This window comes from Crinia signifera, chromosome 1, assembly GCF_055691185.1.
Source record: "Crinia signifera chromosome 1, ASM5569118v1, whole genome shotgun sequence".
Classification (NCBI taxonomy): Eukaryota; Metazoa; Chordata; class Amphibia; order Anura; family Myobatrachidae; genus Crinia; species Crinia signifera.
Window position 1 is genome coordinate 56475080 of NC_139217.1, and position 17957 is coordinate 56493036.

At 46.6% G+C, this 17957-nt stretch overlaps 1 protein-coding gene across 6 annotated transcripts in view; it reads left to right on the plus strand.

The window, feature by feature from the left end:
• The window catches only part of JAKMIP1 (janus kinase and microtubule interacting protein 1), a 320143-nt gene that overhangs the window by 208954 nt on the left and 93232 nt on the right, over positions 1 to 17957 (plus strand). For 4 of the 6 annotated variants that reach the window (XM_083155504.1, XM_083155462.1, XM_083155496.1 and 1 more), the window contains exons 2-3: positions 7105 to 7400; positions 11325 to 11819. In XM_083155504.1, the coding sequence (XP_083011630.1) occupies positions 7272 to 7400; positions 11325 to 11819 (624 nt within the window). In that variant the 5' untranslated portion in view covers positions 7105 to 7271. Of the gene's footprint in view, positions 1 to 2611; positions 2637 to 2758; positions 2885 to 7104; positions 7401 to 11324; positions 11820 to 17957 lie in introns of those variants that run through there. The other 2 variants (XM_083155488.1, XM_083155479.1) reach the window with 2 other exon arrangements.

Consider the following 17957-nt stretch of genomic DNA (forward strand, 5'->3'; position numbering starts at 1 on the left):
TGAAATCTAAATTGCTGTGTAAAAATAAAGCAACCAATATTTACCCTGCACAGAAACAAAATAACTCTAAAGGTTCTTACACACTGGCCGCTATATATCGGCCGGTCACATTCTGATTGGCTCTGTAGATGCGCAGGCTAAGCTGCTCACACAGAGTGCAGAGGGCTCCTCAGGAGCACATGAGAACTGTTAATGCATACATGCCCAGAAAATGCCATCTTAGCAGCCATGACACGTCTGACCACTCCTTTTTACCATCCCCAAACTCATCCGGTCACTCGTTCTATGACTCGGTCCTCAGTGCGACCACCATCGCAAGTCACCCGCTGAACGTGCGGCCTATGGTGCAGATGTATGCGCAGTAACTACACATTGCTTACAATAGCCACTTTGGGAACGCATATGAATTGGGCCCCGTGTGAAGAGAGCTAAAAAGGGTGGTATCAAATGTTCCCTTTCTGAAAATCCACATCTTTTTCTGCGTAAACGGCTGCTAATTCGAAGATTTACCAGCCGTTTCCGCAAATACAGATTTGGCTTTTCAAAAAGCCAGATCTGCAGATGTGAATCCCGTCTGCTCCCCTTGCGAAAATGGCTGGGATTGAATAGTCCGATCCCCTTATTCCAAAAATCAGAAATAATGGGGAACATAGAATATGCCCCCCCCCCCCCCCAAAGTAGCGACCTCTGTCATTTGTCAAACACAGCCTGTACAATGTCAGTTAGGAGCGGCTTATTGGTATGTTATTTCTCTAAATAATGGCTGCAAAAAATTTTTTTACCGTTCAAACTACATCTGTCCATTTTAAGGACTAAATAAAATACTATAAAGGAGCGGACATGCTGTAAGCCGTACCAACCAATCAGGTTGTAGCGATACTACTGTACTGTATGCAAAATAATGAAAGGGGCCTACACATGGGTCAATTAAAGCCCTATTCCTATTACCCCTTTTACATCGCTGCAAAAACCCGGGCCATTGGCAGTGTAAATGGGTCAACCCGTGTCCGTTTACACAGGACTTCTACCCAGGTCCTGACCTGGGTTGAACACGGCTAGGACCTGGGTAGTGGGCAGTGTAAACGGGTACGCCGGGTCATCAGACCCAGCTCCCGTTTACATCAATGGGGGAAGCCCAACCTCCGGACCGCAGCGTCCGCAGGTTGGACGGGGTGCACACACAGCCTCCGCTTCTGTCGAGGCAGGGAGGAAGTGAATGGATGCCTGTGTGCGGCATCCATTCACATCGTGGACAGCTTACCTTGGTGCTGCGCTTACCCCCAGCGTGGCGGTCCCGACGGGGTGATCGCGGACCCATTGCTTGGAGATGATGTCCTCTACAAGCGCCGCCTCCTTCTACAATGTGGGTAGGCGTAGCAGTATAAACGGTGCAAATCCCGTATCTGACCTGGCTTGGATCTGTGTTCCAAATGCCGGAACGGATCCGGGATTTTTGGTGTAAAAGGGCTCTAGCTAGAAGCATGGATTGCTCCTTGTATACACCCTATAGTGATGACGATGCGAGGTGCTGTGCATCGCCAGCAGGGATAGACAATGCATGCACTGTTTATCCTGCTTAGAGCGCAGTGTTTTGCCTATAAGCATAGGCAAAACACTGCTCAGCACGCATCGTGGGTGCATCGCACTGTGTGCAGTGATGTGTGCTGGGCTATCCGTGCCTAAACACCTCGCTCAGCAGGGAGCTGCAGTCACCCCGTGTGTTATGGGGCATTACACATGTGATTGGATGCTGTGGGTGAAGCCGGATGCAAAATTAGACAACATTGCAAACCATGCAATATCATCAGCCATTTCCCTTGAACGCCTGGACAAATGATATAGTGCATACACACTGAGAGATTTCACAAAAGATTTTGTCAGTGGCCACATTCAGGAGTATAGCCGTCGACTATATCCTCAGATTAAGCTGCATCTACAGGCAACATCGCTAACTAGAGGACGCATTACTAATGCTGTGTACACACGGGGGAGATAGGTGCTATAATCGCTGGGAATATGGTCGCAGGCGACCATATTGCCAGTGATTGGGAGTGTGCCCCGGAGATAAATCTCGGGGTGCGCGCTCCCGTTTTCTGCCCCATTGTAATCGCTGGTCGCAGGAGCTTGCTCCTGCGACCAGCTAATTACCTCTGCGGCTCCCCTGGCAGAGGTTCGTTTTCAACAGCGACCATCTCTGGTCGCTTGTTGAAAAAGAGACACTGAGCAATATATTGCTCAGCAATATATTGCAAGCAATATATTGCTAGCAATATATCTCCCCCGTGTGTACGCACCTTAACAGTATAGTGCGTATACACTAGACCAGGGGTGGCCAAACCTGTCCTCAAGATCTACCAACAGTTTATGTTTTTCAGGCCACCTGTGGGTCTATAGTAGGAATGCAGCAAGTTTGAAAATGTGACAGTTAGTAATGACTACAGCTGTGCACCAGCTAGGTGATTTGGGTCATGTGACAGTTAGTAATGACTACAGCTGAGCACCAGCTAGGTGATTTGGGTCATGTGACAGTTAGTAATGACTGCAGCTGTGCACCATCTAGGTGATTTGGAAAACGTAGACCGGTGGTAGATCTTGAGGACCGGTTTGGCCAGCCCTGCTCTAGACCAAAACCACAAGTATGTCCTTTTGACTGTTCGTTATCATGCATATTGCTATTTTAATGTGTATGCAGCTTAACAGGACTCCCTTGCACTTTGCACTGTTAGTAAATAAACGTCCATGTGTTTCCATTGCCTGACATTAGTGAGCAGAGGTGGGGTCACAATTGCTGATAAGGAGAATGACCAGGGGTGGTATACACACTGCTGAGACTTGCACAGATCATCTGCATGGAACTGAAGACAGATGAGCAGGAAACACTGTGGTGAGCTGCATAGGAAGTGTGAACAAAGTGAAAATCGCCTGCGGTAGATATGTCATTTTATATTCCGTCCTCCGTGCTGGGGAAGTGGAAGCTGTATACTTCTTGTACTTAACATATAAGTAACTGCTTCTAACATCGGCCTTTCTCTGAAGTGATATCACTGAGCATAAGCAGTGATATCTGTGTTTGCTGTTGTTCCTGTGGATTGTGAGAAACATTTAAACCGTTTGCTGTTCTCCGTTGTTGTACAATAGGATATGCCTGTGTGGGTTTTGTTTTGCTTATTCCTGTATATAATTATTTGAGTATTGTCTCTACAGCGGTGTTCTAACGTTTCTGCCATGTTTTTTGAGCACCGGGGATTAAATTTACTAAAGGTCGATTCGTAAATGATTTGGGGCCAGATCCACTAAGCTTCAAAAGTGATAAAATGGAGAGTGATCACCAACCAATTGGCTCCTAACTTCTGTCACAGACTGTGTTTGAAAAATATTAGGAAGGAGCTGATTGGTTGGTTGTTTATCACTCTCCATTTTATCACTTTTGAAGCTTAGTGCATCTGGCCCTTTTTATCAAACCAAATCGATGCTAAATCGCACATTTACAACTATTAGTAGATCTTTTTATTAAATGTTAGTAATTGTGCGATATTTTTTTTTTTAAATACAACATCAGTTAGTAAATTTACCCCAGGGGTCTGGGCACGTAGTGGTCTGTGTTATATTGTGCAGCTGATTTTCTATTGCTGCATTTTTATCTATCAAATCTCAGGCAGCTGAGCGATATTCTGCGGCTCTGATAATATTTGCCAATAGCTGTAAGGGTTAATTTACCTCTTCACAAGGCCGGGCTGCCAGGGTGGCATCTAGCCAGACATGTCTCCCAGGTGTCAGATGGAGGGTGGCACTAAGCTTCAAAAGTGATAAAATGGAGAGTGATAAACAATCAGCCAATCAGCTCCTGTCTACCATTTTTCAAACACAGTCTGTGATATGACAGGTAGGAGCTGATTGGTTCGTTGTTTATCACTCTCCATTTTATCACTTTTGAAGCTTAGTGCATCTGGCCCAGTGTTTGAAAAATGTCAGACAGGAGCTGATTGGTTGGTTGGGTACTTCCTCATCTTTGCGGCCACCACTTACGCTAAGGAACTTACATACTGTACGGCGAGCCATGAGATGAAATAATATATGTCCAGATAAATGTTTGGCGGTATAACAGCAGAAACCAGCAAGAAAAAAAGCAGTACCAGGTCAGGAGTCTTTGCGCACCATCCTGGAGAGATCTCCATCTGTCGCCATCTAGTGGCCACTGGGGTAACAAGTTGGGGAGCAGAAGACTTTTATTATAAAGGATTTCTGCTCTCCACTTAGGGGCCACCCTGTAGGAAAAATACTCCTTCCATGATCTGCGAGCCGAGTGCTGTGTCCAAACACGCAGCATGGGATCACTATGCCACAATGGGCCACAATGGTTGCAGCCCTCCATCATCTGTGTATGATGAAGCTAACTTAGAATGGCCATAGGAACTTCTCTGCAGAGTCCAGAAAGTCTGCATCCAATGACACGGTCCACAGACCCATGCAGATGGGGGCATGCGCAGTGCACCAGTTATCGGAAGTTCTGTGGAAGCTATTGGGTTTACGTACAAATTGGAATCGGGCCCACTCCTCGCTGCGCTCGTACATTTAACACGCGCACGGAGGATGTCTAGACTGGTGACCTCATGAGGAATGATATAATTGCCAACCACATGTCTAGTGTAGAAAAGTGGTGTTTTTCATTTTGGATGGAGCGCACACACTGGGCGATATATAGTAATGAACGATATTATCACTCAGTAGACCAAAAATGAGTGATATTGTTCATTATCTCACCCAGGGCGAGATGTACAAAGTCATTGAAAAGTGAGCAAATGGAGAGTGATAAACCACCAGCCAATCAGCTCCTACCTGTCAATTTTCAAACCCAGCATGTGACATGCCAGATAGGAGCGGATTGGCTGATGGTTCATCACTCTCCAAGCTTAGTACATCTGGCCCCCAGTGTGTATGAGGAATACTGCAGAGTCTGATGGAGGAATGGTTAGTCTTCTTGCCCAGGAGGCAGCGCATAAGGAAATGAATGTGGGACGAAACCGTAAAATCAAAATGCAATTGAATACCAGAAACACTTGCGGTCACGTCCCTTTACTGTCATTTTGGTCCATTGTTGTGAATCTGTTTACGTTAAGTCTTCCATCCTATAATGCTGTTTCTCTGCCGGGAATCTTTAGTTCTAGCACACACTCATTCATTTCCAAATGCCTCCTTTTCCCAGTAAAAATATTGATTTTATAAACGTGTGTATTGTTTTCCTTGTTTGCAAATGCTGTCGTCAGAAAGCTGAAGCGGAAACGTGCCTTCTCCAACGCTGTCTTTTGTAGTTTGGACATGTTTTATATACACACGTTCCTTTCAGAAGTCTAGGAAGGCACATTATTATGTAGCGTGCCTCAGTAATCTGCCTGTTATGCATGGCAGGCTGTGTATACCTGCTCAGTCTCCCATGGACGTCATCTATCCTTAAACAAGCAGAGGCAAATATTGCCCAGGTATGGGTGGATCTCTCACCTCTCTGGTCTAAACCTCTGTTTTGTTTTCTCCAGCAGAAATGTAAACTAATGGAAAATTAAATTAAAGTATTCTTATTCCTCAAGAAGAGCTGCTGTACCTAGATAATTTAATATTGAGCAGGAGGAATATATAACCCTTGTAGAGAAATGAAGTACCAGTTCCTGTCATTTTTCAAAGACATCCTGTGAAGTGACAGAAGCTGATTGGTTCTTGTTTTATCCCTCTGCAATGTCCTTTATAGACTAGTGTTAAGGATAAAAGCACCAGGATCTCCCCCCCCCCCCCCCCATGTATTTAGGTCTGTACAGGTTACTGTAGGAGACACATTGGGTGGGATCTTGTAAGCACTACATCCGAGATCAGATAACGTACATCCTGCCCCTTATCATGTATATACCTACCTGAGTGTACTTACAAATGCGATTATGATCTCCTGATAAAATCTGTCCTTTACGACCACCAGACTTCAAGGTTTAGGACCCGGAAGCTCCTCTGCACATGTGCAGGGTGACACCGCAACCGAGGGGAGTGCTGGGAGGAGTCCGATTGGATCCTTATCAAGGGGCGTTGTGAAGAGAAACCTATAGGGAATTTCCATACTCTTCCTGGGAACTAGTGGGCCTTGGTAGGGAAGGAGGCCTTTATTCTTGTTCACTTGAAAAGGCAAATTCCTTCTCAAATGGACAAAACCATGTACACTGTAGGTGGGGCAGATGTAACATGCGCAGAGAGATTTAGATGTAGCCCCACCTGCAGTGCACATGGTTTTGTCCATTTGAGAAGGAATTTTCATCTGTGAGTGAACCAGAATAAGGGACAGAATCTGTAACTTAAGTACGTTAATAGCATAATAGATTAAATACGTTAATAGTATGTGAAGTAATACATTTACAACAGCTGCATAATTAATATGTGTGTACACCATGTTGCCTGACCAGGTTTGTACGGAGAACAAAAGAAGAAGAAAAAAAAAGATTACATTTTACCATACTATAAAAGGGATAAAGATGTACTATAGCAAAAAGTGGGATTTTCAGAATTTTTACCAAATTTTTAGCATTCCCATATGTACCTAGTTCCAGACTGCATCTGGAACCGGTGGGTAACATCATCTGTAGCTGAAATTACCCAACAGAAGCCTATTTATTTGACTTTGGGCCACAGTGTTGCATAGGTTTTATTACACAGCTCGTCATAAAATAAAGAACAGGTTTATTTTTATTTTTTTATGTTTTATTGTGTGAATGTTTAACAGTAAGAATGCTGCAGTAAAGTGACTGTGTGGACTGTTAGCCCCAAAGTCAATAGAAATCTCAGAAGCCGGCATTGGTCTCTTCTGTTACCCCGTGAAAAGAGGAGAGACCGCAATAATAACCGCTTCTTCTATCATCTTAATTAGGTTATTTTATGCTCTGTCTCGATTTAATGTCTAGTAATGTTATCTAACCGACAGACCTTTCCAATTTGCAATGCAGGATGGCGGACTACTTGTTAGCAAGGAGACCGTGCCTTGTTGGCTGTTTTTTTGTGTACTTAGGTCATTGTGCAATGTTACTGGTGTTTCTGTGATTTTGTGAAATTAAATCTTTGTTCCTTCCCCCGCAGGTGAACAGAGAAAAGGAGGATGGCTAGGAGTATAACGCACAGGATTTGCAAATTAAAAAAGAGTTGATCTGTCCCTTTTTTTTCCCCCCACTCCGATGCCAAAGAGAAAACTGTTGGACTAGAGATAATTGGATGTATATGTGGTGTGAAGACGACTTGAAAGAAACATGTCAAAGAAAAATAAAGCCAAAGGAGACAAGTGCGAAGTGGAAATGGAGGCGTTCCAGACCGCCAACGAGGAGCTCCGAACTAAACTCACTCACATCCAAATAGAATATCAGCAGGAGAAAAATAAGGTATTGTGTTAGGCTCAGTCCATGTCCTGGCTGGGATAGAAATAATCTTCTAAAGTTATAGGTGGAACCGCAACATACAGTACACAGCCCCACGGTGGCCAGGGATATGTGACTGTGTCCAGGGTATTTTGGGGATGCTGAAATCAAAAGTAGTTTTTTTTTTTTAATTACTCTAATACTTTAGATAATGGATCCCGTCAGGTTCCCTATGAATTATCGGAACATTCTAGAAGGTGAGATGCAGTTTTTCTAGGTACTCACTTTACAATCGTTCTACAACTCCGTTTTCAAACCTCTGTCCTCACAACCCCACCGGTCACGTTTTCCATGTGCACTGTGTGTCATCAACTGTCACATTTTAAATATCCTCAGGTGACCTGGAAAACATGAACTGCAGGGGGTCCTGAGGACATAGTGGTAGATGTATGAAGCAGTGATAAGGAAGGAGAAGTGATAAAGTGCCTGGTACTTTATCACTGCCAATCAGGTTCTGACCGTTTAATTACAGGCTGGGTTTAAAAAGGAACAGTTAGAAGCTGATTGGCCAGTAATACAGTACCAGTCACTTTATCACTTCTCCTCCCTTATCACTGCTTCATAATAGGGATGAGTGCTGGGGCCAAAATTTTGGATTCGGCTTTGTCGAGTGGCGGTGAAAAGCTTTGGATTTTTTTTTTAAATAGTCAAAAAACACCCAAATCATGTAATTTTTGCGTGTATTTGTTCCTAAAGTAATATTAACCTCAATAACATTAATTTCCAGACAATTTTGACCACTTTACACCTCACAATATTGTTTTTAGGGCAAAAGGTTGCACAGAGGTAGCTGGATAAATATGCTAAGCCACCCGCCACACAATTGGGCGGCACAAACACGTGGCACTGCAGCGGCAGACAGGATGGCCGTTTGAAAAACTAGGCATCAAAAAGCATCAGTTTAACACCCAATAAGACCCCTATCTGGCTTGATCGTGTTATACTATGGGTGCACTACACAAAGAATGAAGAAAGATGAGAAAAATTGATTTTTAGAATTTAATTTATTTTTAATGCGAAGCTTGGACGCAGAACAATCACACACCCACCCTCTGACAGTATATACTATGGGTGCACTACACACAAAGAATGAATAATTAAAGATGAGAAAAATTGATTAGGATTTTTTTAATGTAATTTGTTTTTAATTGCGCAGCTTTTGTAATGCTTGGACGCAGAACAATCACACACGCAACTTGTGGTGTATACTATTGGGGTGCAGTATACAGCAGAAAAATAAAGAGCAACAAAATTTATTTTTATATTGTATTTCTTTTTTTATGGACGGCCCTTGGATAACACTGTGTGGACCATGGATGCAGAATAATCACACACTGAACTTGTACTGCTTCTTCTGACAGTATATATGGTGTATAGTCTGCACTGCACAAGTTCACAACACCCCTCTGTCCTCACTGCACAGCACCCCTCTGCAGTCTGTACAACACCCCTCTGCGTCTGCACACTAATTTATGACTGAGTGACAACAAGTTCAAGTTTAAGTTAAACACCCCAGTGCCAAACCCCTCTGCAGTCTGTATGCACTGCACACAACATCCCTCTGTCTACACTGCACTGCACAGCATCCCTCTGTCTGCACTGCACAGCACCCCTCTGCACACTAATGACTCTGAGTGATTGATGATGACAAGTTCAAGTTTAAGTTAAACACCCCAGTGCCAAACCCCTCTGCAGTCTGACTCTGCATGCACTGCACACAACACCCCTCTGTCTGACACTGCACAGCACCCCTCTGCAGTCTGCACAACACCCCTCTGTCTGACTCTGCACTGCACAGCAACCCTTCTGCAGTCTGCACAACACCCCTTAGTTAAAGTTTAAAACACCCCAGTGTGCAACGCCCCATAAGCCCGCCACCGCCATGAACAGCAGAGCTGTACGCAGCAGGAAGCGTGACTGTAAAATGGCACTGAATTCTCGGGACGCCGAGCTTTTATAGACTCTGCGTCTCGTGAGAATCTGATGCCAGCTTCCCGCGTTTGGCCGCGCTCGGGTTTCCGAACAAAGCCGGAAACTCGCGAGCGCGACCCGCGGGCACTCGGGCCGGCTATGTTTGGATCGGTTCGGATTCTGTGGAATCTGAACCGCTCATCTCCACTTTATACATCTACCCCAGAGTTTGAGAATCTGTGTTCTAGAACATTTTTTTATTATCCTGGTGGTGAATAATCCGAGTAAGCGGGATAAAGACACGAATACATTTATATGCCCAAATCTGTATCTGGAATAAATTTGAGTAAGACACTGAGATAAACGTGAGGTTCTGAGACATGCAGATCTTCCTTTAGGTTATTTGGGAATAGTGTCTGGCTTTTTCCTTCCTCTAGTAAATGACAGAAGCGAGGAGACAGACAGCTGACGGCCACAGGCATCGTTCTCGTATTGATGTGTGCATGAATTTTTTAATACAAATTTGCGCTTTGAGAACAAGTGGTCTTAAAGGGAAATTGGTGCATCATTGCAGGATCCATAGCATAGTCCGTTACCAGTCACCGGTTCCAGTGTGTCTTATCTCTCCATGGGCTCTCATACACCTAGCCTAAACACAGCTTGTAGGATTACCTCATAGAAGTAACAGGACAGCCCTTCACGGTCTTTTTAAGAAATACAATATGTGCTTTTATTCCATACTGACAGGGGCGTAGCTAGAATTTGTGGGCCCCATAGCAAAATCTTTAAAGCCCACCCATTACCACCATATGCCCACCTGCTGCTGTTGCCACAATGCCAGTCAGGGGAGCAGGAGAGAGAGTGCGTGTGGCCGGAAAGAGAGACGGAAAGGGTGTATAGGGAGAGACAGTGCCAGAGAGAGAGAGTGTTGGTGTCAGAGAGGGATAGAGACAGTGTCGTCAGGGAGGGAGAGAAAGGAACAAGAGAAAGTGTCGTAGAGAGAGAGAGGGGAGAGGAAGGGGGAGCAAACACTACCTGACCCAGCAGAGGTACCTGATGGGGGCGGGCATTAAGCCCACCCCCTAAATACCCCTGAATCAATAGAATCTGAGCCGGCTAGGTAGCTCCCGTCTCCTATATTCTCCGCGGCTGCAGCCTCTTGGAAATGGGATGAAACCAGACTATACTATAAGCGGGCAGCCGATAGTGCTGCAGTCACAAACTGATGAAAAAAAAAAACTGCAAGCCAAGTCACACTGGAACTGGCGCACTGCGAAAGGCTGGTTGGCGTGACTGTTCTAGTGAATGAGGGCATGTGCGGACCCCATGTTTGGTTCTAATTGATCATCGTGTTTTATCAAAACCACCCTCAAGTATTTTGGTTCAGATACCATTTATGGTTCGGCTAAAAATCAATAAATTGATTTAAAAAAAAATATATATATAATTTTGTAATCCTTGATAAAACATTATAAAAACAGTTAATCTTCTCTTTTGCGATCCAAAGCATGAAAGTCTGTTTTAAAATCTGAAAAGGGGCCCTGTTCGGCATGGGTTTCTGTATGATATCCAGACCGGGTTTTGGATTGGATCCATATAATATAATTCGGGTGGACACAGATTTCTGGAGAGAACCAAACCGCACATCTCTATATAAGACACACAAGAATAAAGAGGGAACAGTAGTACAATTTAAACATGCTTGGGATAAGCATATTGATATCCTTACAAAAAAATAAGGATCAAATATGGTTTGAGGTAACATGTTTAAAAAAAGGGGCAGACTAGATGGGCCAAGTGGTTCTTATCTGCCGTCAAATTCTATGTTTCTATGTTTCTAACTCTGCAATGGTGGCTACTGTGTAAGGAGGAAGTGTATGAGCATTGTTGATATTAGCCTTTTATGTTGTTTTGCAGTGTTCTTCAGCCTTGCATTGCGTTCATAGTGGTTATGTGTGTTCTGTTTTAATCCGCTAGGTGGGCAAGCTTCGAGAGAAGATACAAGATGTCAAGCAGGATCGAGAACAGGAGCAGCATAGACACACAGTGTATGTTTCCGAACTGAAGGCCAAGTTGCACGAGGAGAAGATGAAGGAGCTGCAGTCTGTGCGTGAGGCGATGATACGCCAGCACGAGATCGATATCGCCCGCGTAGTGAAAATTAAAGACTCTGAAATTCAGCGTTTACAATCGACGGTCAACGTCTTGCGGGATGGGGCGGCGGACAAAGTGAAAACGGCTCTGTTGAACGAGGCTAAGGAAGAAGCCAGGAGATCTTTTGATAGCGAGCGCATTAAGCTACACCAGGAGATACTGGAACTGAAAGCTGGCAAAAAACAAGCGGAGGAAGCCTTGAACAATGTCATGCAGGCGGATAAAATGAAAGCCGCGGATTTGCGGATAGCTTATCAAACGCATCACGAGGAGATCTCGCGGATAAAGCGGGAGAGTGAACGAGATATCCGCAGGCTGGTGAGTCCAAGGCTGGCATTTTAATCTGTGTATCGATATTATGAACTAGTAAGCCCGATCGAAGAAAAAGCTTTGTAAGCTAGTAGATGTAGTTTCACTTGCTGCCAACAGATGGCAGTTTCGGAGTCACCCGGACACTATATATATATATATATATATATATATATATATATATATATATATATATATATATATATATATATATATATATATATATATATATATATACTGTAGATGATAGGGGAACATGTTAGCGGTGATCATTAGGTGCAAGGTTACATTGAACGGTTACAAGTGGGGTACCCTAGGGATCTGTACTTGGACCAGTGCTTTTTAATATCTTTATTGGTGATATTGCCAATGGAATTGAGGGTAAAATGTGCCTTTTTTGCAGATGACACAAAAAGCACACCAGGAGGGGTAAAACAAATGATTGATAATCTAGGTAGATTAGAGGAAAGGTTAAGATTGTTGGTACTTGTGTACTTTCACGGCTCCCATCGCATGCCATATGTAGTGGTATGCGATGGCATGCAATGCGATTTTCCCGTATTTTTATGCATTTTTGATAAAATCGCATGCGATCTCATGTGATGCGATGTCATTTTTCACAGAAATAATGGACATGAGTTGACATCATGTAAAATGCACCCCAAATGTCATTTTTCACACTGTACCACCCCCACTATCAATGCCAACCCGAAGCGTGGCAAACGCAGCGAGCCTGCGAGGGGCGTCGGTACGGGTCCTACGGCCTTTTCATACCCCCACTATCCACGTCGGCGTGGAGTTGAGAATAGAAAGTGTAGCGAGCGCAGCGAGCCACCGAGCCCGAAGCGTGGCGAGCGGATGCGGATACCTTCACGCTTCGGGCTCGGTGGCTCACTGCGCTCGCCACACTTTCTATTCTCAACTCCACGCCGACGTGGATAGTGGGGGTATGAAAAGGTCAGAGGACGCGTACCGCCGCCCCTCGCGGGCTCGCTGCGCTCGCCACGCTTTGGGTTGGCGTTGATAGTGGGGGTGGTACAGTGTGAAAAATGACATTTGGGGTGCATTTCACATGATGTCAACTCCTGTCCATAATTTCTGTGAAAAATGACATCGCATGCGATCTCATGCGATCGCATGCGATGCGATTTTTCTCTGTACGATGCACATCGTGGGAGCCGTGAAAGTACACAAGTACCAGATTGTTTAATGCCAAAATACTGTATTTAAAATCATGCACTTGGGTCTCAAAAATCCAAAGACTAAAATATAGTATAAATGGCACTATAATGGAAACTACTGAGGAAGAGAGGGATCTAGCTTTCACTATTTCGGGGGACTTAAAGGCAGGTACGCAATGTAACAAAGCAATGAAGAAGGCAAGTCAGATGCTTGGTTGCATTGGGAGAGGAATCGGCAGTAGAAAGAAAGAAGTAATAATGCCACTGTATAGGTCATTGGTACGACCTCACCTAGAATACTGAGTTCAGTTCTGGAGCCCATACTGGATCTCCAGAAGGATATAAAGAAGGGCAACTAAAATGGTGCATGGCCTGCATAACCCCAAACGTAGCAGGAAAGACTAAAATATCTTAATATGTATCGTTTAGAGCAGAGAAGGGACATGATAGAAGGACTTGATAGAAATGGTCAAATATATCAAGGGTTTTAACAAGGTACAGGTGGGAGACATTCTTCACAGGAAGAGGAGCAACAGAACACGAGGACATGCACTGAAACTAGAGGGAGGAAGATTCAGGGGAAATTTGAGGAAGAATTACTTCACAGAAAGGGTAGTGTATAAGTGGAATAGCCTCCCATCAGAGGTGGTAGAGGCAAATACAGCAGTACAATTTAAACATGTTCGGGATAGGCATATTGATATCCATATGGATCAAATATGGTTTGAGGTAACCTGTTTGAAAGGGACAGACTAGATGGGCCAAGTGGTTCTTATCTGCTGTCAAATTCTATGTTTCTATGTGAATGCTGAACCCAAATCCAGATTGAGCATATGCCAGGGTCTGAGTGAGAGGCTGTATTTACAGAACCATACACTTCTGATGGATATTCTGCCAGTGCTGATTACTCTCAGCTCTGGCAGCCATCTGTGCTGGTATGCTTAAATATGTCTGCCTATAACGAGTGGCGGATTGGGATGGAAAACTAGCCCAGCAAATTTATGGAAGCAGCCCTCCTGGGGGTGGCGCCTGGTGAGGGAGGTGGGATCACCGCCACATAAGGCCTGATTGTAAATTGGACATGTTGAGTCCAATGTGCCTCTTTATTCATTTCTGGGCAGCAGCGATATACAGGTAACATGACCAATTCCGTAGCCTGTGTGAAATGCTTCCAGGTTCATTATCACCTTAATGGGGTACCAGAGTTGGATAGCTTGAAGCATACTAGGGCTGAGTTGCTGGATTAAACTGCAGGAAATGTGAAGTAATTAATAAAGCAGGAGCCAGGGTAGTGATTCTCTGAAGGAGATGTTGTACTGGCAATGCGCTGTCAGCAGTTCCTGCTTTAAAAGGGCACTCTAGGCGCTGATAGGCTGGACGGAGCATGTGACTGATGTTGCATGAAGCGGATAGGCAAAGAGGTTCATGTGGTCCATGGAGGAGCATGCCATCCACAATACCATATACTTTAGGGGGCGCTGCCAGTGGACAGCAGCGGACATGGACTATTGGTGCTAATTACTGGACTGGGGCTCTGAGGGTGCTGATGTGGAAGAGGATCAGATGAGCCAAGACCATGGGGACATAGCACTTATTAAGAAAGTTACCAACTGGACATTTTCACAGGAAATCTTGGGGAGCATGAGAATGTGTTGTTGTTTTTTTTATTTCCCAAAAACATTTTAATCTCATCCACTCTGGGACCCATTTTTAAAATACTAAACATGTTAGTCTTGGGGTGGTACAGCTCCCCCCGGTGGCAAGTGAGCATTATAAATCAAATACTTTATTTGTTTTTACTCAGCAGAAATGTGTAAGTAATTAGGACGTACAGTATATAAATAGGATCATTTCAGTCGGCTGACTCATACAGGTAACCTACAGTGGGTAATATTGTTTTATCAGAGACACATGCTGCTTATGTGTAGCACAATCTGCCATTCATCCTTCCTACAGTAACTGGACACCATTAGCGCAATTATATCCATTAACAGGAACTCAACCATAGCAAGCTTCAAAGCTGTGTTTAATACTAGAATATTAATTTGTGCATAATGTCAATTATAGTTTGGCAAATAAATGTTTTGCTCATGACTGCTAATTAGGGAAAAACTTTAACTGTGTTTATTTATTTTCTGCCTACCGTAGCTAGGAAGGGACCAGTGTAGGGTGGCCTGCCTGCTGTAACTAGGAAGGGACCAGTGTAGGGTGGCCTGCCTGCTGTAACTAGGAAGGGACCAGTGTAGGGGGCCTGCCTGCTGTAGCTAGGGAGGGACCAGTGTAGGGTGGCCTGCCTGCCGTAACTAGGAAGGGACCAGTGTAGGGGGGCCTGCCTGCCGTAACTAGGAAGGGACCAGTGTAGGGGACCTGCCTGCTATAACTAGGAAGGGACCAGTGTAGGGTGGCCTGCCTGCTGTAACTAGGAAGGGACCAGTGTAGTGGGCCTGCCTGCTGTAGCTAGGGAGGGACCAGTGTAGGGTGGCCTGTCTGCTGTAGCTAGGAAGCGACCAGTGTAGGGGGCCTGCCTGCGGTAACTAGGAAGGGACTAATGTAGGGTGGCCTGCCTGCCATAGCTAGGAAGGGACCAGTGTAGGGGGGGCATGCCTGCTGTAGCTAGGAAGGAAACAGTGTAGGGGCACTGCCTGCCGTAGCTAGGAAGGGACCAGTGTAGGGGGCCTGCCTGCCGTAGCTAAGAAGGGACCAGTGTAGGGGGCCTGCCTGCTGTAACTAGGACGGGACCAGTGTAGGGGGCCTGCCTGCTGTAACTAGGACGGGACCAGTGTAGGGTGCCTGCCTGCTGTAACTAGGAAGGGACCAGTGTAGGGGGCCTGCCTGCTGTAACTAGAAAGGGACCAATGTAGGGAGGCCTGCCTGCTGTAACTAGGAAGGGACCAATGTAGGGGGGCCTGCCTGCTGTAACTAGGAAGGGACCAGTGTAGGGGGGCCTGCCTGCTGTAACTAGGAAGGGACCAATGTAGGGGGGCCTGCCTGCTGTAACTAGGAAGGGACCAATGTAGGGGGGCCTGCCTGCCGTAACTAGGAAGGGACCAGTGTAGGGGGGCCTGCCTGCCGTAGCTAGGAAGGGACCAGTGTAGGGGCACTGCCTGCCGTAGCTAGGAAGGGACCAGTGTAGGGGGCCTGCCTGCTGTAACTAGGACGGGGCCAGTGTAGGGGGCCTGCCTGCTGTAACTAGGAAGGGACCAGTGTAGGGGGCCTGCCTGCTGTAACTAGGAAGGGACCAATGTAGGGGGGCCTGCCTGCTGTAACTAGAAAGGGACCAATGTAGGGGGGCCTGCCTGCTGTAACTAGGAAGGGACCAATGTAGGGGGGCCTGCCTGCTGTAACTAGGAAGGGACCAATGTAGGGGGGCCTGCCTGCTGTAACTAGGAAGGGACCAATGTAGGGGGGCCTGCCTGCTGTAACTAGGAAGGGACCAGTGTAGGGGGCCTGCCTGCTGTAGCTAGTAAGGGACCAATGTAGGGTGGCCTGCCCGCTATAGCTAGGAAGGGACCAATGTAGAGGGCCTGCCTGCTGTAACTAGGAAGGGACCAATGTAGGGTGGCCTGCCTGCTGTAGCTAGGAAGGGACCAATGTAGGGTGGCCTGCCTGCTGTAGCTAGGAAGGGAAGGGACCAATGTAGGGTGGCCTGCCTGCTGTAGCTAGGAAGGGACCAATGTAGGGGGGCCTGCCTGCTGTAACTAGGAAGGGACCAATGTAGGGGGTCCTGCCTGCTGTAACTAGGAAGGGACCAATGTAGGGTGGCCTGCCGGCTGTAGCTAGGAAGGGACCAATGTAGAGTGGCCTGCCTGCTGTAGCTAGTAAGGGATAAATGTAGGGTGGCCTGCCTGCTGTAGCTAGGAAGGGACCAATGTAGAGGGCCTGCCTGCTGTAACTAGGAAGGGACCAGTGTAGGGGTGCCTGCCTGCTGTAACTAGGAAGGGACCAGTGTAGGGGTGCCTGCCTGCTGTAACTAGGAAGGGACCAGTGTAGGTGTGCCTGCCTGCTGTAACTAGGAAGGGACCAATGTAGGGGGGCCTGCCTGCTGTAACTAGGAAGGGACCAATGTAGGGTGGCCTGCCTGCTGTAGCTAGGAAGGGACCAATGTAGGGTGGCCTGCCTGCTGTAGCTAGGAAGGGAAGGGACCAATGTAGGGTGGCCTGCCTGCTGTAGCTAGGAAGGGACCAATGTAGGGTGGCCTGCCTGCTGTAGCTAGGAAGGGACCAATGTAGGGTGGCCTGCCTGCTGTAGCTAGGAAGGGACCAGTGTAGGGGCACTGCCTGCCGTAGCTAAGAAGGGACCAGTGTAGGGGGCCTGCCTGCTGTAACTAGGACGGGACCAGTGTAGGGTGCCTGCCTGCTGTAACTAGGAAGGGACCAGTGTAGGGGGCCTGCCTGCTGTAACTAGGAAGGGACCAATGTAGGGAGGCCTGCCTGCTGTAACTAGGAAGGGACCAATGTAGGGGGGCCTGCCTGCTGTAACTAGGAAGGGACCAATGTAGGGGGGCCTGCCTGCTGTAACTAGGAAGGGACCAATGTAGGGGGGCCTGCCTGCTGTAACTAGGAAGGGACCAGTGTAGGGGCACTGCCTGCCGTAGCTAAGAAGGGACCAGTGTAGGGGGCCTGCCTGCTGTAACTAGGACGGGACCAGTGTAGGGGGCCTGCCTGCTGTAACTAGGACGGGACCAGTGTAGGGTGCCTGCCTGCTGTAACTAGGAAGGGACCAGTGTAGGGGGCCTGCCTGCTGTAACTAGGAAGGGACCAATGTAGGGAGGCCTGCCTGCTGTAACTAGGAAGGGACCAATGTAGGGGGGCCTGCCTGCTGTAACTAGGAAGGGACCAATGTAGGGGGGCCTGCCTGCCGTAACTAGGAAGGGACCAGTGTAGGGGGGGGCCTGCCTGCCGTAGCTAGGAAGGGACCAGTGTAGGGGCACTGCCTGCCGTAGCTAGGAAGGGACCAGTGTAGGGGG